Raw genomic sequence first — 23799 nt, 5'->3', positions numbered from 1 at the left:
GGATAATTGACCCCCTCGATATCACTTGTAAGCTTCTAGGAACAATTTCTCGAAGAACATGAGTCTGGCACCATAATTAAACTACATCCTTAGTAAAGCAAAATTCCCAATGATAGAAACTAGGGATAAGAGCCATTAGATACCTAACACAAGGTCGCATTCACTAGAATTATCAAAACATCAGTGATGAAACTAGAGCCCTATGCTTCCCTTTGGACATCTCAAAAAATTCCTTGTGTAGATAGTCTAACCCCATTAGCTGCCATAGCAGCCAGTGGAGTAGATTGTTCTACTAGAATATTCAACCTCCTAGCCACCTTAAAGTCTAGGAAGTTGTGTGTACTTCCAAATTCCACCAAAACAATCACTTGAACTCAGCCAATATGAGCTGAGAATCTCATCGTGTTGTGCCCTTGAGACCCTTGGAAAGCATGTAAGGACAAAATCGGTAAAGTAGGTTCTGTGTCTTTATTACTTGGTTCCAACTACTCCTTGCAATCCTAGAACTCTTAAGCAATTGGACTCTTGGCATCACCCTCACTATCTTGTGGAGCCTTGATTACTAGTTGGAATAATTGTGACTTGGCATATTTGTAGCCTGGTGTGTTGATCGACTGTTTAACGTCACAGCAATAATGTGTAAATGTACACTATCAATGCAAGTATAGTAGACAGATATGAGTCTGTCGAATATCGATCCCACGAGGATGGTTCTCTTTTGTCTATCAATGTTAATCAATAAATATATAGAAACGAGATAAATTGTGAGAGTAGTTGTCGAAGCAATAACTTGAAAACAATAAGATAAAATATGATAATGATAAGCTAGGATCCCCAACGTGAATATTCAACAAAATACTAAGTGCTCACAAGGTATAAAAGGATAGGTGATTGTCAATGCATTAAATTGCAATGAATATCTTACCAAGCTTAACTTTTATATTTAATCTAAGACTTAAACATGCACATTAACCACACCTTCCGTTGATGGAAATGAAACACTATTAAGAACAAGTGAATTAAATTCCTTTAATCCTCAAGCAACTTCCGTTGTCATGCTTAAGCAACTTCCGTTGTCATGCTTGTTAGCTTGAACTATCGCTGCACTTTCCAGTGTCAGTGACCGCAATAACACTTCCATGCTAAAAATATTCAAACCCAAAGATTAAACAGTAGAAGCAAGATTGAATAAAATAACATTTAACCCAGAAATCATGTATACTTCCGTACAAACATGAAATAGAAAGTAATCACCATTGTTTAGGAAAGAAATATAAAAGGAACAAGTGGAGAGTACTATTCCTAGAAAATCTCGACTTGATCTCTTAACTCATTCTTCTGTTTCACTCAGGGCTCCTCGTCAAGAGCTAATCTGTATCATTTTCATGTCGATTCATCCGAATGAGGCTTAAGTCGCCATAGTCGAAAAGTTTCAAAAGATAGGTTGAAGAAGATAATCCCTTTTTTTCTCCTTTTCAAGTCAATATTAATATTTATCCAAACAACACAAGTGTCCTTTCATCAGAATCATGTTGCCTCTATACGTACAAGTTGGTTGTACCAAACTGAACAGCTCACACCCTTTTGTTATTATCCGGACAGCTGTCAGGTATGGCGACAATTCTGGGTGCAATATGGAAATACTCATACAACGACATCAGTACCGAAACATGACAAAATTAAGGATAAATAGGTTAAGATCCATTGAGTTATAAAATGCAATTTATTAAACTGAAAGTGCTAAAATATGAGCTAAAGATAACTAAATGGGGAAAAATTAACCAATAAGTAGGGAGAAAACATATGTTCTTTCTAGTACTATCATGTGTATTTGGAAGCACACTAAAAACAAAGTCTCTTTTTCCTCCTCTCATTCAGTTCAGCCTGGGATAGAGATTTGATAGGGGCTCTTTGACTCACAGGATGAGTAGATTTTCCTCTAGCTTCTACTGCCCCACTTGAATACTGATGCACCTTGGTACTAGGCAACAATGGTTTAAACTGTTCTATACTACTATCTACAGTAACACCCTTTTTTTATGGTCCCATCAATATGCCCTCCACTTGTGTAGCTAGTAAGTACCCTTTTACCAAGTTCTGATGTTTAAATAACCTTAAATACTGACCAACCTCGGGTTTTAGGTTATTGATAAAAATACTCAAAGCGTAGATCTCTGATAGTTATAGCTGATTTAGTAACCTTACAAAGCGATCATGTAAAAGATCCACAGAGCCTTATTGTTTGAAGGCAACCAACTCAAACATAAGATCTAGGAAGGTGTCAAATCCAAATCTTTCCTGTAATCCTTGAGCATAAGTCTCCCAAGTTAGTTGATACAAACCATTTTTTCTCTACACAAAGAATTGGGGCCAATCCAAAGCCTTCCCATATAATTGAAGCATCACCATTCTCACCTTAGCTAGGTCTCCCACACATTTAGCTTTAAACAACTGCTCAAGCTTAGCCCACCAACCCATAAAGTTTACCTCATTTGAAACGTGGACAATCCAACCTCAAAAGTTTATTTGCCGGCTCAGTTTGAACTACTTGAGGAGATGTATTCATATGTTCGAGATCCGTCATAGGAGATATAGTTAGATGCCCCTAACAGATGGCCTCCCAAAATGTCTTTTCCCTTGTCTACCCTAGCTCCCACAACATTAGCCAATGGTGACTAACCAAAATACTGTTCAAAGAGTGAATGAAGTTCTAAATAAATCTCACCTTTGATATTTTCATGAAAGTCCTTCAAATGCAAGTCGATCTTGGTGACAATCTGAGAAACCTTCAGCTGTAACTGAGATAGCTCTTGTTGCATTTGTCTCATTTCCTTCTGAAGTCTGGTGGTGATGCCTTCTTTGGCCATGAGAAAAGAGTGGCTCTAATACCTTGTAATGAAAAGAACATAAAATTTCCAGAAGAAACATAGGGGGAGAGAGGGAAAGAGAGAGTTGAGAGAATTAGAAAGAAAGAGACTGAGAATTCTATCAATGAAATTTCTTAAACACCCTTCTTTCCTTGGTGTCAGAATAACTGTCACATCCCAAAAATCAAGTTAGAAGAAATTGGGTTATTGAAACCTAGAGTGGTCACGTTCTGATTCTTGAGTTAAGATTGTGAAATTATGTCAAGTGAGTTAATTTGGTCTGGTGCATAGGTGTTGTGATTGTGTGTGAGAGGTTCTAGGTTCGAATATTTCCCTTGAATTTTTGTTATTTTTGTCTTAACTCTTATCCTTGATCATCTGTCATAAATAATATATTCGATCAATTGATGACAAAAATTAGCCTATTGCTTCAATGGTAAGGCTTCAGCTTACCCTTTGGTCTTGTGTTCGAATCCCTATGTCTGCTTAATGGAAATTATTTTCTGTTTTGAACTCTAAGGCAAAATCTAATAAGATATGATTTTATTTGTGTTATTTTATTATTTTAAAAAAAAATTGATTTCCCTAAAATCTCTTGCCAAAAGTATGTCCACTTCTCCTTACTCTCCCTCTCCCTCATTTTCTTTCCCTTTAGTCCCTCTGTTTTTGCGTAAGATTTCCCCGTGGTTATTTTTGAAAATCTTTGCCACATCCTAAAAATTGGGCTAGTAAATCGGGGGTTAGGGAATTGAAAACCATAATAAAGTTAGATTATTTAAATAATTATGAATTAATTAAATAAAATATTAAAATAAATAGAATTAATAGTTTTAGGTAAGAAATTAAAATTAAGTGTTCGAAAATTAATTTGGTTAAAATGGATTTTTTTTAAAACAGGTTTGAAAATAATCAAGAAAAATCTGTTTTAATTAAACTAAAGATTGAATTGAAAAATAAGGGAAAATTGGAAGTTTTTGAAATGCAATTTTCCCTTAAAAATTTTGTTTATCTTCCTTCTATAACAACCCCCACCGTCTCCTTCCCTCCCATTCTTCATCTTCTTCAAAAAAAATTTTCAAACACCAAATCAAAACTTTTCTCCCGAAATTAGTACATTCTCTTTGATTTTTAAGCTCTCCAAACATAAAATCTCTCTTCAATTTTGAATAATACTCATGATTTCAACCTCAATTTCTCTAAAGTTCTTCACAAGTTCAAAACTCGAATTAGCTTCGTAGCTCGTCGATTTTGAAAAATTGAGGTAACATTCTAACTTTTCATTATCAAACTAAGTGTGTTAGCTTTTCAAATTGAGTTTTAATCGATTAAATCAAAATATCAATAAATCATTTGATTTTAAGTTAATTTTAAGCTTGAAAATGGTGGATCTCATTTTACTAAGGTAAGTTTCAGTTTCAAAGCTATTTTCAACTTATTTTGATCTTATTAAAAGGTTTTTAAAGTCAATTTTAATGAATTCAAAGGATTTGGACGTTTTCCCCCTTTTAATGAAAATGTTTAGCTTGATTTTTCTGAAAAATGAGATCCATGTAATTGGCCTAAATTGAAGGTTTAAATATGTAATTAGATAATATTAAGGATGTTTGGAATCAAAATTAAGGTTTAGAAACTAGATTTGAGTGGTGAAATCGTATTTTCAACAAATCTAGCTAGTTTTCAGTAAGTATGATAGATGAGTTTTGGTTTGTGTTTTTTATATGATTTAAACGTGTTTGAGGCTGTTTATAATGTGTTTGTAATGTATTTAATGTGAATTCAAAGTTTCAGACTCGTCGAGAGCTTCCACGAGCAAGGCGATAGGGAAAGAAAGCTTGGTTGACATTGTTGTGCAAGAGGTATTGACAAGGTGAATGGTTTTATGTGCTACAATTATGCACAAATAAAAGTATTAAAGGGGATCTTAAGTGCCCTAATCATCTATACTAAGTTCCATGAGTAAGTGTTTCTACCTAAATTAATAATGATTTGCAAATGATGTTTAAATGTGATATGCTATGTGATGTATATTGAGGTGACAGTAAAAATGTTATGTGTTTATGATTGAATATGATATGAGACTTGAAAATGTGATATGAACATGAGTTGTGTGGTATGTGAAAATGTGCATAAAGTAGTAAGTATACATGTTTAAGTGGATGTGTTTGGAGGGTATATTTGGTTGTGTTTGGAGGGTATATTTGGTTGTTGAAGGGCATATTTGGTTGTGTTTGGAAGGTACATATGGTTGTATTTGGAGGGTAAATTGGTTGTGCTTAGAGGCTGTGTTTGGTGGATGATAGATTTATTCTACACATTATATTGGTCGTATTTGGGAATTCGGTTATCCAATGTAATATATTTTGTATATATGCTTCATGATCACATTGTGCCAACATATCAATGCGAATGTTATGAATTATGCTTGATTGCTTACCATGATTAATTGTGATTGTATGCTTTCTTTTAACCTTGTATACTGTGATTACTTGTGGCAATCTTTGAGCACTCACTGAGCCTGAAAAAGCTCACACTCTTTTATGTTTAATAATGCAGAGATATAGCTGAATCGAGGAGAAATGAGCTACTAAATGATCCAAAGCAAAACAATTTACCTTCAGTATGTTTGATGTGTTTCCAACTCATTAAGGAAGGCAATTTGAGACTAATCTAAAGGGTTTTAGACTTGAACTGTTAATGGTTTGTAAATGGATAGTATGGACGATCTAAATGGTTTTTAGAACTTTTAAAATTGGTTCGGACAAATGTTTACAACGAAACGCTTTGAAAATTTACATGACTTGGTTTTGTATATTGAATTTTAATATGGCAACTTCAATTTCTTAAAATGTTTTTACTGGATATTTTCAATAAAATTTTTATTTAGTCTTTAAAATTTGTTTTGAAACTAAATGAGTTTTAAATGTCGTTTTTAGTTACAATTTTCTTTAATAGCTTAAAATAAATTGCCCAGGAAACTCATGGGATTAATTTTACGATTTAAGTGTTTATCATTAATGTTGTTTAAAATTAAAATTTTACCCTTGGTCCTTTTTGTTATATTATGACGAACGAAGCATGATTTAGGTTTGTTTGTTAAAAAAATAATCAATTTAAGAATTTTTTTATGGGTGTGATAGTTAGTTTGTGGTGTGTTGGTCAACTGGTAAAGAGAGTCACGTAAGTGGCTAACGTGACGTTCCAAATTCGGGTCGATCTGTTCTAACAAAGGTTTGGGGCACCACAATATTCTATTCATTTGTTGCAAAAACTTTACTTATTCTTGCTTATCTATGTTTCTATTATTTTGGTTTTGATTCATTTTTGACGTCGACCCAGTCAGTTTTCCCTTCGTGTGGTTTAAGCATTTGGTTGGTAAGTACTCTTTGGTTATTTTTCATAATTCTTGTTAAGTGTAGTTAGTGGATTTATTATGGATTTTCGGTTTAACTATTTTTGAATCCGTTTAGGAGAAAATTTTGAGGCAGGAGACACGTAATTCTCTGGCGTACTAGTGAATTTTAGGATCATTGTTCTGTTAGGTGTGTGTTTAAACCTTCGATTAATGGCTAGTAAGTTTTGGGTTAAGGCCTAAAATTTAACTATAGTGGCCGAATTTGTGATTGGGATTTTAGTGAATCATTGTTAATTAAACTCAGTTTGAATGATGACGTTTTAAGTGCTCGAATCTTCGTTATGGTGTTAGCTTCAAAAATTGACCAAGTGTGTAACAAAAACCCAAAAAATAGCGAATGGCGTAAAGCCAAAAAGTATTCTGTCGACATCACACGGTCGTGTGGCAAACCATGTGGGTCACACGGCCATGTGCCAGACCATGTGGGTTACACGGTCTTGTGGTTGGCCGTGTGGGTCACACAAGCGTGTGGTAGGCCATATGGGCCACATGGGCTAGGTGTGTCAAGCCGTGTGAGCCGCACGAGCATGTGGGCCCATTTTTTAAAAACTTCCATCTAGGCCCGTTTGACTCTGGAATTCATAATTAGACCTTCCATGGGGTTCGCTTTGCTTAAATAAGACTTGAAGCGTGACATCTGTTTATATGTGTCTATACGTGAAATAAGTAAGGTATGAGAAAAATACATGTACAATTTGTGTTTTGTTAATTCTAAAAGTATGATTACGTATGAAAAGCATGCGTGACATCTGTTTATGGAATCTATGTGTTAGTTTATTTATGCATGTGCATCGGGGTGGGTTTGATATGTGCTGGAGGAAGTGTATTCTAGCAGTATTACCATAATTTTAGCAATTAAACCGCAATATCTGTCTGGTAGCTTAGTTGCACCTTTAGGAGTGGCATACCACCACGATCGATGTGATTGGATGGATAGACTCTTGTAGCCCTAATTGGTGTGATTGGTTGGACAGAGTTGGTGTGTAGCGGATGGGGGTAGAATATGTGATTGCATGTGTGTCTGCATTTGTATCTAAATCTAGATATGCATCTGTATCTGATTATGAAAATAAATCTGATTATGTATATGAGAATATGTTTGAATATGTATCTAAAAATATATTTCTTGATTTATGTGTATCTGATTTGTTGCTTGGGGTGTGTTACACACTGAGCTTGTAAACCTCACTCTTTGTACGTTTTCCTCTCAGGTAACTAGTAAGTTTAGGACCGGACGGCGTACGGGAGCTCGGATTGGTTTCCCACATAAGATGGTTTGAATTATTTTTAATTAAGATTTTTGGACTTTTTATTTTTGGGTTAAGTTTTCAGATTTGGTTTTGTTTTTGGGTTTTTTATCTGTTCGTCGGTTTTTGGGTGTTTTTAAACGTAAAATTGCAAAATCATACAAATTTGACAAATTGGAATTGAGTTTTCTAAACTTAAAAACTTTGAAAATATCTGCTACAAAATTAAGAATCAAACTAAATGTTTTTTTGTAAAATGAATAAGTTCCGCACATGAGTTTTTCTAAATAACAATGTAAGAGTTTTGCCAAAAATTACTAGTTTCAAATCACATGATTACTAAAGTTAGATTGTGATTTCTGAAAGCTTTCATCGGTTTTATGAATAAATGTTTAAGAGGTCATGCTATGAAATAGGTGTTTTCAAATTTGAGATTTCTTAAAACTCGTATGAGCTTAGACAAATTAAGATTTCAGGTCACACGGTTTCTAAGCTTGATTTTTAATTAGTTTTTAAAACGAGTCAATGTAGCTCCTCCAGATTCAGCCATAACGTCTAGGTCGGGTTTGCGGTGTTACAATAACATCTTCAAAATAACCTGGCACTTATGAGTCCAGGTGTTCTCCAAACTGCACCGTTTCACTTAAACAGTTACTGTCCATCAAAACGAATTGTTTTATATCGACCCACTCTAAACAAACATGCACCGTATTCATATAATGAAAAGACCCAAAACTTAACGATTTTACAACAATTAAAGTAACTAAAAATAACATAATTATAAAGACACTTGTAATGCTCAGCTGGTGCTCGATTGCTGCTAGATTTTTCTTCCATAACACGATCTTGGCTCGTTAGAACGGAAATTGACGTCGTTTTGCTAAATTGATACAAAGAACAGATTGAACGGGATTGAATTCGAGTTCGAGATTTCAACAATAGATTTCCAGCAAAAGAATATGAAAATTTATTTAAAATAAAAATAAAAAATAAAAGAAAAATATGTATTTAAAGAAGAGAGAAAAGAAATTCTAAATAGGGTTGAAAAGGATAATCAAAATTCTATTATAAATAGAGAAAGGACCAAATGGCAAATTAGGCAAACTTTAGAGTTAAATAAAAGGAAATTTATGTGAATAGAAATTAGGACACGAAGGAGAATGGAGTGATGCTTGACCACTGGGCTGCTAATCATTTCTTATTTATTTTCTACCACATTTATTTATTATACCAGCTTAGCTTTCATCTTTAGTTGCTAAAAAATAAAGACGAAAAAATGCAAAGAGTGGAGCTTAAATCTTGGTTCTCTGGGGGTTTTACTAAGTTCTTAACCACTAATAGTAAAGCTCAATTCATAATGATTTTATAAATTCTAACCCCCTAATTTTTGGAGTGTTACAATGCTCACATTATAATTTTTTACACATTTTAATCTCTATTTCAAACAGTTATATTATAAATCTTACTTTTGCTTGAAAACGCTTTCATAGCTCATACTTATACTATAAATAAATATCAATTTCTTCACTATTTGTATAAGCTATTTAAAGCTTCCCCATCTAAAGAAATTCATTAGAGGTGACTTTTAGTTTAAAGTTATTTATATATTATTTATATATCATATATATTACAAGGTTTTGGTTAAATAAGAAAATAAATATTATGTTCGCATTACAATTTTCTGAGATGTGTTTGTCTCAATTTTAAACACTGATACTATAAATCTCTAAAGAACACCTATATAGCTCACACTTATATTATAGATAAATGTCAATTTCTTTACTATCTACATAGACTCTATAAAATTTCTTTAAAAAATAAAAATATGAGAGAAGGTTATAATTTAAAATTAATTATAACTTTTCTATATAATAATATATATTATATTACAAAGGTGCATAAGCTAATGAGACAACAATCCTTGATGTACAAATTATTTTTGTGACATTTGACACTCTCTAATGTTGATACGTATGCTTAATTTATTAAGTTAATTGAGTGAACTTCCAATTGAAAATATCCTCAAATCCTAACAATTTTGTCAAACTTTGACTTAAAAGAATCTTTGAATTTTGAGCAATAATAATTCATTTTTAAAATCCAAATTTCAGGAAAATGGTTATTGTAATTGTTGTCAATAAAATTTGTATTGATTTTCTTTTTATTGTGGTTATGAAAATTGTCTTTGTTTTTTTTTTAATGATAGTTAGTTTAATCACTTTTTCAATAATTTTAGTAAAACTATTTATTTAAAGAAAATTTGTATTGATCTCCAATTTAACCAATAAGAATGTGTATGTATAAATCATTCTATAATTAAAAGACACCAAATATAATCCTAATTTAAGCAAATCTTAGATTGATTACCTAGTCGATTTTGAAATTGACTTACTGAAATTTTTTTCAATTTCAATTTTTATTTTAAAAGTAATTGACTACAAATATAAAGGAAACATGGTCTCAATGCATGCTAATACAAAAAACAAATAAGTTCGAAAATAATAGAGCATAAAAATTAGAGTAAATTATATAAATATTCACCTAATAATAATAATAATAATAATAATTAATTTTAGGCACCCAAAATAAAAATGTGTACTTTAAGCACCTATGATACATAGTTCAATCATTTTGGTCACTTCCGTTAAAATTATAAACGGCAAGCTAACATGACAGTTAAAAAGAGTAATATAATAACAAATTTAGCCATCAACTTTTATATATTATATTGATTTAGTTATAATTTTAAAAAATTAATCCTCAAAATTACAAATATTCTCAATTTAATCCTAATTCTAAAAAAATTAAAAATATATATAAAAATAAAAAGATATTTTTAAAAATATAATAATAAATTTAAATTTTATATTAATATTAAATAAAATAAGAATCCTCCATCTCTCTCCCTTGCTAGTTAAAGGGAGGTAAAATTTTTAATATAGGGCTAAAATAACTTTTTATGTAAAGTTGGAGGGCTTAATAAATCATTACGCTAATTCAACTTTGTTTGAATACCAAGAAAGAAATTATGTTATATCTATACTATTTATTAAGTATTTTATTGAGTTGGTGTCACCATCAATTGGGTCACCAATTGAATTAAGAAATTACGAAAATGTCCTTTCATTATTAAAATAAGTTATACTATTTGATGGTGTTTTAGTCTTTTCATTTTAATGAAAATCAATTAAAATATTCATATAATAAAATTTAAACCCAACCAATTAGATTAATAATCACTTAATTTTACCACTCAACTAAAGCTTCATTTGGTGTATTTTATACATTTTTATTTTAATATGCACAAGTTATTATCTCTATTAATTGTTTATCTATAATATTTATTAAATGTTTTACTAAGTTTGTTCACCCTCAATTGGGTCACCAATCCGGTTAGGAAATTACGAAAATGTCTTTCCATAAGTAAAATAAGTTATATTATTTGATGACATTTTAATCTTTTCATTTTAACAAAAACCAATTAAAATATGCATAAAATAATATTTAAGCTTGTGCTAATTGGATTAGTAAAATCTTAAATTTACCACTCAATCAAAGCTTCATATTGGTATATTTAATACATTTTTATTTTAATATGCATAAGTTATTATCTCCATTAGTTGTATATTTATACGTACTACTTATTAAGTATTTTACTGAGAGTCTTCCTCAATCGGGTCACCAACTATGTTAGAAAGTTATAGAAATGTCTTTCCATAACTAAAATAAGTTGTACTGTTTGAGGGTATTTTAGCATTTTCATTTTAACAAAAACCAATTAAAATATGCATATAATGGGATTTGCACCCACACCAATTGGATTAGTAAAACCTTAAATTTGTTTTTCAACTAAAGCTTTATTTTAATGCATTTTATACATTTTTATTTTAATATACACAAGTTATTATCTTCATTAATTGTATATATTAATAATGTTGTTAATTGAGTTGGTGTCACAAATCAATTCAATACTAACTCACAATTGTTGACAAAATCATGATAAATAATTGTAGTGCATTTAGTATTGTTTATCTTATGTATTTATGTGTTTAAATTTCGTTTTACTCACAATTTAATCTATTTTTTATTTTAATATCGTACATATTTCATGTGTTATTATGACTAATTAATTTCAAGTCATACGTTTCATTATTTATTGTATGTCATTTTAAAACACACATGTGTTCTAAATACATAGTCTCCGTATGCGTACGCTTGTGATAAGATTTAGAATATTAATAATGTTGTTAATTGAGTTGGTGTCACAAGTCAACTCGACACTAACTCACAATTGTAGAAAAATCATGATAAATAATTGTAGTGCATTTAGTATTATTTATCTGATGTATTTATGTGCTTAAATTTCGTTTTACTCATAATTTAATTTTTTAATTTTAAGATCGTACATATTTCATGTGTTATTATAATTAATTAGTTTCAAACTATACATTTCATTAATTATTGTATGTTATTTTTAAACTCACATGTGTACTAAATATGTGGTTTCCACATGCATAGGTATGTGATATGATTGCTAGTATATTTTAATGTAGGCTTATATGTCAAAAATGCCCTCTAGAAAATGTAAAAAAAAAACAATTAAGTCATTGTATTAAATTGACACCCAATTAAACCCTGTTCTTAACTAAAATAATTAATTAAGCCCATTCGTTAACGATTTTCGTCATTGAGGGTATGTTGACCATTAAAATAAATTGAAAGATCAATTAGACAGTAACATGTGACAACTTCTAGTTTAATCTAATATTTTCCATAAAAATAATTAAAAATCATAAAAATTAGAAAATTTTATAAAAAATAAAAAATTAGAAAACTTATAAAAATGTATAAAAATGTTAAATATTAAAAGAATATAAAAATTGATAATAACTTGTAAAAATATAAAAATAATAAAAATATTAGAAAAATATAAAAAAAATTAATAAATTCTAATAATTTATAAATGAATCTATAAAATTAATCAAACATATTTAAAATTTTATAAAAACATATTAAAATTCTATAAAAATCATAAAAATTATTAGAAGTATTAAAATTATATAAAGTTATAAAAAATTATTTAAAAAATCATAAAAATTTGAACTGGATTGGATTAGTCGGTTGGACTGATTAGATCAAAATCGACAAGGGTATCGGTTCAAAGAAAGGCAATAGATCAATTGACTTGGGATGGTTAAACTGAATTTTTTATTTTTATTTTTATTTTTAATGTTTTATTTACTTGAACTGGATGGATCAATTGAACTAACAAATTGGTGGCCTGATCGGTTCAACCACCGATCCAGTTTTAGAAATCTTGGTTAGAATATTTCATTCTGACTTAAGCTAATAGTTGGATAATGAAATTTTGGTTTGATAAAAATATTAAAAAAATAAAAAAAAATTTAGTTCAACCATCTAGTTCTCGGATCAACCGGTCTAATAGCTTTCCCCGGACCAATTCCCTTATTGACTTCAAGTTAACTGGTCCAGTTCAAGTTTTTATGACTCTTTTTTTATAATATTTATAAGTTTATATCAATTTTAATATTTTTAATAGTTTTTTTATAATTTTTACAATGTTTTATTATTTCTTAAAAATTCTAATATATTTTTTAATTTTAAATATTTTAAATAATTTTCCAATTTTTTATAATTTTAATAAGTTTATATCAATATTAATTTCATATCCAATTAAGTCTCTATTGTTAATTAAAATAAATTTCCCTCATTGACCATGTTGACTGTTAAAATAAATTGACGGACCAATTAAATGGTGATACATGGTAGCTTCTAGTTTAATCTAATATTTTTTCCACAAAATGATTAAAAAATAAGAAAAAAATATTATAAATTTAAATAGATATTAAAAATATTAAAATTGATTGATTTTTTTTACATTTTTAAGAGCTTTTCTTTTATATATAATCCTATAATCAATTTATGTTTTGTAATAATGTATAAAATTAACATCTATAACTATATATTAAAACAACATACATAGAACACTGAAGAAGATTCGCTTCCAAAAATTGACGTTTCCATGGTATTTTTCTCCCTACATTTGCAAGGTTATTTTCCGTTTGAGTGGGGAAAAGAGAGAAAATTGTCTACATCAATCCCTGTACTTTTTTTTTTAATTTTGAAATTTAGTATATTTGTGTTGATGGTTATTTTTTTAAAATATTATTTATTTATTGTTATAGATTTATATGAAGATAAAATTATTATTTTATTGTTAAATAATGTATTTAAAATTATTAGTTTGGATATTAACTCATAAATTGATTTAAGATTGATAAATGATAAAATTATTAAATAAAAAAATTATATCAAGTATTAAAATTTGATATACTTAATAAATTCTAAACTGTTATTGTAACTAAATTTAATTTTAACAAAAATATTAAAATTTATTACTAATATCATTATCATTAAAATAATTAAGTAAATAGTTAACTAATGAATTTTGCAACTTAAATTTAATTACTATTTAATCAAATAAATTATTGAAAATATTGTAAATCCTCTGCGTGAGCGGGGAGCTAAGGCTAGTGATCCTAGCTAAGTTATAGACTTTTTAAAATTAATTTAAAGAGATGCTATTCTCATTGAAAAATTTTTATGGATTTGATTTCTTATTTTATTACCAAGTGACGATAATTTATAAATAAAAAATATAAGCACCCCAATTAAATTAATCTCCCAACTCTCTTATTTGTAAAAGATTACATTTTTTTCCACCCCAAAAAAGTTAAATTTCATAATTAATTATTAAATATTTTAAGATGCAAAATGATTTGATAAAAACAAATGATACCTGTTTCATACCTTATCTTTTTTAATAAAAGAATATTAAAAATATATAATTAAATTAAAAGTAAATAAACAATGTTCTCATTTATGGGAAATAATGCTTCCAACTTATCTTTTTCTCTTTTTTTATTATTAATTAAGTACATGTAGCATTGATACCCGGCAGTGGCAAAAGCATCAGGTTAGGGTTTTTGGGAGATTTTTCTATTTCAGCATAATAAAATTATAGTTTAGATTGATTTGATTTATAGTTTGAAGGAACAGACTAAGAAATCTTGAAAACCAGAGTAAATAAATATATCAAGCAAACACCCAATACAAAGACAAACTCATGATTTTGTTCCCTATGATTAAAACCTGAAATTTACAGCTATTGTAATATGTATTTCTTCATATATATATATGTATTTAGCATTCATACAAATACTATATAAAAGACTGATGTTTAATAAAAACAAAAAATAAAAATCCCAAGAGATCTAAAAAGAAAGAAAGAAAACAATTCTATAATTTAGTACTTCAAATCTTGTTCTCTTTTACATCAAGATTGCATAACGCATGCTGTCACTTACCATCAAATGATTCATCTCTGAAATTTGAGCAAACTCATGACTCGACACCCACACACCATCAGTTCCATTAACATGGGGTTGAGACAAGCAAGAAACTAAGGAAAGAGGAGCTCTAACAACGCTGCAAATCACAGAAAAACCATTCCACGATCCATGAGATCTCCTTCTGTTAATGAAAATCGGCATCTCGCCTCCGTTATTATTGTTATTAACCATGTTCTCATCGGCTACCCGGTGAGTTTTCTTGATGTTTTGAAGATTCCGTCGCAAAACCACCAGCATACGCCACATTTTTTTCTCGGTGTTTCTGGCAATGGGTAAAGAGGTAAGTAATGAGAGATTTGTTTAATAAGAGAATTTGTGTTGAGCGTGAGAGCTTGAAATGGAATGAAGGGGCCAACCACCTTTTGTAGATGGGTTTTTGATAATGACAAGTTGATGGAAGTGTTGTTAGTGCTAATGTTTATCACAAAGCCTCATTGGGTTCCTTTTTTAAGGCCATTTTTTCACCTACGTTTTCTTTTTTGCCTTTCTTTTTTTCTATGATTGTGGGGTATGGTTAAGGCCAACATGCCGACAAAGTTGCCTGCTTATATACAAAGCTTTTTAATGGAGGAATTTTTTTCGCTTTTTTTTTTTTCTTAATTTTCCCTTTTGTTTTTGAAAATGATGGAAAATTTGTAGCAAATACAATGAAGATTTTTTTTCTTTTTTGTTTTTCTTCAAGGTTCCTTCACAGTTGATTGGAGTACGTACGAACTCGGAGAACTAGAGCTGCCAAATTTAAAGCTTTAGAGACAAAAAGTTGAGTCGAAGAAGATCCTACATTCAATATTCGAGGTTGAGGTGTCCCAATTATTGGACTAGATATATCTGATCAATAGAATCATAACCCTTTGACAGTTTGGATCGAATCCTATTTCTCTTAGATACATTTTATGTTTTTCTATTAAAAAATACCAATAATATTGAAATTTAAACTCAAAATTTACATTTACCAATATAGTTTCAAGAAGACAACGATGATGTTCAAGGGAAATTTTTTAGGCTCACGAGGAATTTTTGTAAAATGTTAGCCTATATATATCATCCACCCAATCAACTCTAAAATCAAGTGGTTAATTTAGATTAAGTTGTTTATTTTAATGTAAATTAAATTATATTTGTTATTTGAGTATTTGAGAGACATAACAGATTAAGAGTTTATCATTATAAATTGATCACTCTATCTAAAAGGATTACACATACAAAAATTAATAGAAAATTATAGCATTCATCACTTAGAAGTTACGTAACAAAAGGAAAAAGATCAAGAGGGACAAATCACTTAAATAATTTTATATATTTATAAAAATCATATTATTCTAAAGATTGTGGAATTATTGTATATGTAAAATTAGATTTTCATTTGCGTAATATTAAGCATGTGGATAAAGAATATATAAATTTCATATGATCTATTATGATAATTGATTGTTTGTTATTTTATTTATTTTCTCCAAAAAAAATTTTAATGAAATTTGATTATTAGATAAATGTTTTGTTTTAAAATTTTGAACATTAGATTGATATTGGATTATTAATGAAGTGCATGATTTAAAAAAAAATCTCATAATTTTGTTTCAATTGTTTTGCACAAGTTTTTGGGATTTAGTGATTACTTTTTATATGAATTGCTCAATTTTGTTTTCATAATGTTTATATGATATATGATTATGATTAAAATTAACGGGACACATTGTGTTTTATTATTTATTAAGTTTTACAAGATTAATTAATATAAAGTGTATTTTTCATGTAGTATCTTTTTATAATGATGAAAATTTTGGATGTATTAGATTATAAGTTTTTTTAAGTATTTTTTATGCTACTAATGTGCTCCTACACCAGTAATACTGTGAAAAAAGTTTTAAAAGATATTCTGAATTGATTTCATGTCATTTTGTGGCAGAACAAAATAATGAGTTGTTGATGAAAAATCATGGAATTCGTCCAATTAGTTTTGCACAATTCCCTAAAGTGAATGTAGCAGTACAGAATAACTATGAAAATGGAAAATATAGAGGTCGCGGTCACAGCCGTGGTCGTGGACGTAGTGGGGGACATGGTCGAGGACGTACTAGTAATCGTTATCATGGTGGTCATAACAACAATACTTTTAACCACAAAAAAAAGAATAAAAATGAAAGACAAGAAAGAGGTGGGCAAAATAATCCTTCAAAGATTGTTGAGAATATATACTATCGATGTGGTATGAAGGGGCATTGGTCACGTACCTGCAGTACGTTTGAGCATTTAGTAAAATTTTATCAAGCATCTATTAAAAAGAAGGGAAAGAATATGGAGACAAATTTTATATCCCAAAATGATGAAATATAGGCAAATGATGAAGATATTCACCTAGATGTGGCGGATTTCTTTGAAAATCATTAGAAAAGTTGATGTTATTTTGACATTTTTATGTTGTTTTAAGTATGATTTATTTTCTTGCATAAAGAATAATTTATACATTTAATAAATATTTGCAACGTTTCTCATATTATATTTTTTTTGTTTTTATGAAGAATATGAATATTCAATAAAATTTCATTGCACCCAAAATCAATGGAGACATGTGTCTTGCAGATAGTGCTACAACACATATGTTACTCAAAAATAAAAAATATTTTTCTCATTTGACAATAAGTGATACCCATGTAAAACAATACAGGGTAGTTAAAAACTTATTGAAGGCTCCGAAAGAGCTATTTTATTATTACCTAGAGGTACAAAATTTGCCATTGATGATGCTTTATATTTCATTAAGTCTCAAAGAAATTTATTAAGTTTTAAAGATATTCGTCTTACTAGATATCATATTGAGACTATGAATGAGAAAAATATTGAATATCTATATATTACAAATGTTGAATGTGGAAAGATTTTGTTTTCGAAAGGCTACTTGCTTTTTCATTAGGTTTATATTATATACATATTAATGTAATTGAGACACATGTTACTATAAACCTGAAGTTTATAGAACCACATACTTTTACTATTTGGCATGACTGATTAGGCCATCCAGGATCTATTATGATGTGAAGAATATTCGAGAATTCAATTGGACACCCATTAAAGAACCAGAAGATTCTTGAATTCAAGGATTTATCTTGTGTTACTTGTTCTCAAGGAAAATTGATTATTAGACCATCACCAGCTAAAGTTGGGATTGAATCTCCTGCAATTTTTGGAACGTATTTAAGGTGATATATAGGGGCCCATTCATCCACCATTTGGACCATTAAGATATTTTATGGTATTGATAGATGCATCTAATAGGTGGTCACATGTGTAACATCCCTAACCCGTCTCCGTCACCAAATTAGGGTCACGGAGTATTACAAAACAATAAAAAAATATTGGAACATTTAATCAATCAATATAATAATCATATCACAAACCATTTATACTCATACACAATGTCCCTAAATCGAGTCCTTCAGGCTCTAAAAATAACCTAGAAACAATTTGGGACCAATTTGAAACAGTGTGGAAAGTTTAGTAAAAATATGCAAAATTTGCAAAAAAGGAGTCACATAGTTGTGTGGCCAGGCCGTCTGCCTCACATGACTGAGACACATGCCCGTGTCTCAAGCCGTGTAACAATCGAACTAGGGACACAATTGTAACATCCCATTTTCAGTGAAATCGAAATAGTGGTTTCGAGACCACAAATTCGAGGTCTAAAGAAAATTTATTTTAATATTATTTTATAGTCTATGGTATGATAGAAATGTTGTATGAAAATTTTGTTAAGAAATTTTACCGATTACATGTCTAATTTGTTTAAAATGACTAATTTAAAAAAGGTGCAAAACTTGTTAATTAAAAGAAATAGTGATTAAATAGCTCAAAAGGTAAATGAGGAAGGACTTTAGGCATAATTATGCCTAAAGTAATTGGTTGGGCGGCGTAGGCTTAAAAATAGGACAAAATGGTGTGAAATAAGGGTAAAATTGGAAATTTTGCCAAATAAAAAGAAACAAATGAAATTAAAGAAATTCTAGACATTTCTTCATCATTTCCAACTCTAAAAATAGACATTGAAGAAGGTTTAAGCTAGTTTTTCAACTATTTCTTCATGTAAGTTAAATTCTCAGCCGTTTCTTGAAAATTTTATGTTTTTATGTTTGTTACAATTAGGTCCAAGTAACCTTTACCTTGGTTTTTGATTTCATTGAAAATTTTGGAAGTTATCATTGATGATTTCATATGATCTAAGTTATTTTGAGGATGAAATTGAGGTATTGATGGGTATTTTAAAGTGTTTTATTAAAGAATTTTGAAGAAAACATGATTTAGGGATTAAATTGGAAAGATGTTGACTTCATGGAAAATTTTGAATTTTATGGAATACATGGACTGTTATTTTTATATGAGAAATTTGGCTAGGCTTGGAATAATGATTAAATTGCATGAATTTCATTTTCCGAGCCTAAGGACAAGATTGGAATTAATTAAAAGTATAGGGGAAAAATGGTACTTTTACCTAAAATGTGAATTGGATTGAATTGAATATGAATTGTATTAAATTGAGTTAAATTTACTCGTATAGATCCGGATAGACCTAGTACAGAATTGGATCGAGGAAAACAAAAAGTATCGGATTAGTAGATTCTCGAATAGGAACAAGTGATGAGATAAGTTCGTGTAACTAAATTGTGTATAATTATATACTTGAATTGAATGTTGTATATATGCATGTTGAATTGTGAAATTGATATATTTATGAAATTAATTATACATCCAAAAAAATGGCTGATAAATATTAAATCCCGTTTGAATACATGAAAATTGATTGGATACAAGGCTCCCGTATTGGTTGTGGTCTTGTATATGTTGCAGACACACCATAGCTCAAAAGAGCATCCCGTTAATAGCTCTCATGAGTTTCTCGTTATATGGTTCTTGCGAGCTTCCCGCTATAGTTCTTCGGAGCATCCCGATAAATGTGATCCTACATGTGTTGTAGACACACCTTAGCTCTTATAAACTTCTCGATTATAGGCTCTTCGTGAGCTTCCTGTTAATTGGCTCTTTGTGAGCTTCCCAATTTGTTTCGTTTCAACTTTCCAATATATGGCTATCTAGAGCTTATTGATTAATGGCTCTTCGGAGCTACCCGTTATTGGCTCGCATGAGCTTCCTGAATATGGCTCTTATGAGCTTCCTGTTTTAGCCCGGATAAGCTTCTCGTTTATGTGCTTTTATAAGCACTCCTGAATATGAATTGATGGATTTACTGTACTGTACACTTCATGTGTACTGCCCATGTATCCATCGATATTTTAAAATGATTCAACGGGTAAAGTTTCGATATGAAATGATATAAATTCAAGATGAATTACTATAAGAAATACTTGAAGTACAAAAATATGATATGTACATGTTTATTGAACACTTGGAGAGATAAAATCATGTATGTGGAAATGGTATATTGATGAGCTCATCTATATCTCTTGGTATTTATATGGATTATGTAACTAACATGTTTGATGCAGATGTATGTCTGTATAGGGTATTGATTACATTGATTTGGAAGTACTATATATGTTAATTTTAAATGAATATGCATGGTAAGTTAATTTCCGTTATGCGAACTTACTAAGCATTAAATGCTTACTCGGTTTTCTTTCCTCTATTTTATAGTACTCAAAAGCTCGTGAAGGTTGAAACTTGGTCGGAGTCACATCATACTATCCCTTGGACTTTTCGGTATATAAAGCAAGTTAACTTTTGGTATAATGGCATGTATAGGATATTCTAGGCCAAGTGATGAAATATTTTGGGTTGTAACTTGCCTTTGGAATGGCTAGTGTTTTTCATATTTTTGATGTAATTATATAATGCCTTATCATGCTCGATATGTGTTGAAATGGTTATATTATGGGAAATATATAAATCTATTGATGAATAGGTTTGAATTAGCATAATCAATAAAATCTTGCCTATATACATAAGTATGAATTTGGTAAGTTTAAACACTTGAACATATAAGATTATATGTTATGCAATAAGGCTTGGTTTTGGTTTGAATTAAGGGTTGTGAATTGGCTTTTGAATGTGCTTGGATGATGTTATAGGTGGAATGCAAATCGGGTGAGAAAAGTGGCCTCGAAAGTGGCTTATTTTTCATCCATACGGGCAGAGACACGGGCTTGTGTCTAAGCCGTGTGTGACACACAGCCATGCGCACTGGCATGTGGTTTGGCCGTGTATCCCTTGCACCTAATTTTTAAAAATTTAATTGTTCACACGGCCTAGTACACGAGTGTGTGGTTGGCCGTGTGACCCAAGTCAAAGAGTTACATAGGTATGGACATGGGCTGGGACAAGTCCGTGTGCCTCACATTGAATGCCCACACGGCCTGAGATACGGGTGTGTCACTTGGCCGTGTGAGCCACACGGCTTGGTCACACGTGCGTATGTCCCCTGCACCTAGGAAAAATTTTGAAATTTCGCAAAAAATCCTCTAAGTTTTCTGTTTAGTCTTGACTTGTTTCTAACACGTATTTTGGGCCTTGAGGGTCCATTTAAGGGACAATATGATTGAATATGTTTGATGTCAGTTATGAATAGTAAATGACATAGATTAACTGTATTTGTTTCGATAATGCTCTGTAACCCTGTTCTAGCAACGGATATGGGTTTGGGGTGTTACATTTATTGGTATTAAAGCTACGGTTTAGTCGATTCTCAAAACTAACATAGAAAGTATGAGTTTAGCTATACATTTAATTATATAAATTGTGATAGTGTGATATCTCTTGACTATTTTAAACATGTTTTTATATAGTAATGTCGTCCAATCGAGCTGACTTCAAGGAAGCTGAGAGCAATGTCAAGCTTCAGTACAAAGAGCTACTTCAAGTAGTAGAAGGCCCGTAACTGAGGGTCGAGGTGAGGAGGCTAAAGAAGCCTTCTTTCAAATGATGAATGAATGGTTCACTAAATACTTGAGAACAAATCACGTTATACAACAACCTCCCCCTCCTGTTCCTCAAACAGTTTCTGGTATGTCACAAGGTACAAAGCCTATTAGATCTGGTAAGCCTCCGGTAGATAAAATCCGTAAATATTGGGCACAAAAATTTAGAGCTACTGCTGAAGATGATCCAGAAAGGGCTGACTTTTGGTTAGAAAATACCCTCAGAGTTTTGGATGAATTATCTGCACATCTGCCGAATGTTTGAAGTATGATGTATCCCTGCTAAAAGATTTGACTTATCAATGGTGGAATACACTGGTTTCTGTTGTACCGAGGGAGAGTGTTACATGGGAATTTTTCCAAACAGAATTCATAAGAAGTATATTAGTCAGAGATTCCTGGATAAAAAATGGAAAGAATTTTTAGAGCTTAAACAGGGGAACATGACAGTATCTGAGTATGAACGAGAATTTGTCAGATTAAGCAAATATGCCAGAGAGTGTATCCCGACTGAATTTGCCATGTGCAAACGGTTTGAAGAGGGATTAAATGAATACATCAAGCTATTAGTTGGGATTTTGGAACTAAAGGAACTTGTGGTACTGGTTGATCAGACACATAAAGCCGAAGAGTTAAGTAAAGAAAATAGACAGACAAAGATGGAAGCCCGGATTTCTAGTAAAAGATTTATGGGAAAGTCACAATCATCAGCTTCAAAGAAGTTGAAGAAGTATCATGATCGTTTTGTCACATCTACAATGTATTCTAGGAGAGATCGAGGCACTCAACGCTTTAATCTGAGATCTTCATCCCCACCAGAAGCAAGTGCTGGAAGTGTTAAAAGTCTCAAACTCAGATGCAAACATTGTAATAAATTGTATTTTGGGGAGTGTCGCATGAGAAGTGGGGTATGTTTTAGATGTGGTTCTCTTGACCATTATCTTAGAGACTGGCTGGAAAAGCCTGAAAAGGAAATTGTTCAAACTTCAAAGCCAAACAACCCCGCCTCCAAAGGTAGACCACCCAGTCACCCCAGCAATGTCAGTGGTAGCGGAGGTGTGACAATAGATTCAACAGTCAAATCTAAAGCACGAGCACCAGTAAGGACATATGCTATTCGTGCAAGAGAGGATGCCTCTACACCAAACGTCATTACTAGTACTTTTTCTCTTCTTGATACTGATATTACTGCTTTGATTGATCCTGGTTCAACACATTCATACATTTGCACGAATTTAGTGTTTGTTAAAAATTTACCTGTCAAGTCCACTAAATTCGTGGTTAAAGTTTCAAACCCCCTAGATCGATATGTGATGGTAGATAAAATTTATAAAAATTGTCCGTTAATGGTACGAAGTTACTGTTTCTCGGCTGATTTGATGTTGTTGCCATTTGATAAATTTGATGTAATTTTGGGTATGGACTGGCTAACTCAGGATGATGCAATGGTAAATTGTAAATAGAAATATATTGTGTTAAAATGTCTGAATCGTTAATTGCTCCGTGTCGAATCTGATAAACTGGATGGGCTGTCTAATGTGATTTCAGCTATATCAGCACAGAAATATATCAGAAAAGGGTATGATGCTTATCTTGCTTATATGTTGGATACTAAAGTGTCTGAATCAAAAATTAAATCAGTGTCAGCTATCTGTGAATATCCTAATGTGTTTCTGGAGGAGTTACCCAGGTTACCACCGGATAGAGAGGTTGAATTTTCTATAGATCTTGTTCCGGGGACAACACCAATATCTATAACACCTTACAAAATGGCTCCTACTGAATTAAAGGAGTTGAAAGCACAGTTGCAAGAATTGACTGACAGAGGTTTTGCTCAACCTAGTTCTTTACCGTGGGGTGCACCGGTTTTATTTGTTAAGAAGAAAAATGGGTCGTTGAGATTATGTATTGCTTATA

At 30.7% G+C, this 23799-nt stretch overlaps 1 protein-coding gene and 1 long non-coding RNA gene across 2 annotated transcripts; one reads left to right on the top strand and one right to left on the bottom strand.

Annotated features, from left to right (window-relative positions):
* The first annotated feature begins 3937 nt into the window (after positions 1-3937).
* LOC121219528 (uncharacterized) lies at positions 3938-7706 on the top strand. The gene is made up of 3 exons (XR_005916342.1): positions 3938-4128; positions 4656-4734; positions 5421-7706. It is a non-coding gene; the product is annotated as an uncharacterized lncRNA (long non-coding RNA).
* A 6911-nt stretch (positions 7707-14617) lies between these two features.
* On the bottom strand, positions 14618-15312 carry LOC107955032 (uncharacterized). Its single transcript, XM_016890740.2, has one exon. It carries the CDS (start codon positions 15203-15205, stop codon positions 14879-14881), a length of 327 nt encoding a protein of 108 aa, XP_016746229.1. The 5' UTR covers positions 15206-15312; the 3' UTR covers positions 14618-14878.
* Positions 15313-23799: the final 8487 nt, after the last annotated feature.

The sequence above is a fragment of the Gossypium hirsutum genome, chromosome D07, assembly GCF_007990345.1.
Source record: "Gossypium hirsutum isolate 1008001.06 chromosome D07, Gossypium_hirsutum_v2.1, whole genome shotgun sequence".
Taxonomy (NCBI): Eukaryota; Viridiplantae; Streptophyta; class Magnoliopsida; order Malvales; family Malvaceae; genus Gossypium; species Gossypium hirsutum.
This window is presented reverse-complemented; position numbering and strand designations above follow the sequence as displayed.

Excerpts from the sequence above, each read along its gene's own strand:
- LOC107955032 (XM_016890740.2), bottom strand. The coding sequence starts at position 15,205 with ATGTGGCGTATGCTGGTGGTTTTGCGACGGAATCTTCAAAACATCAAG.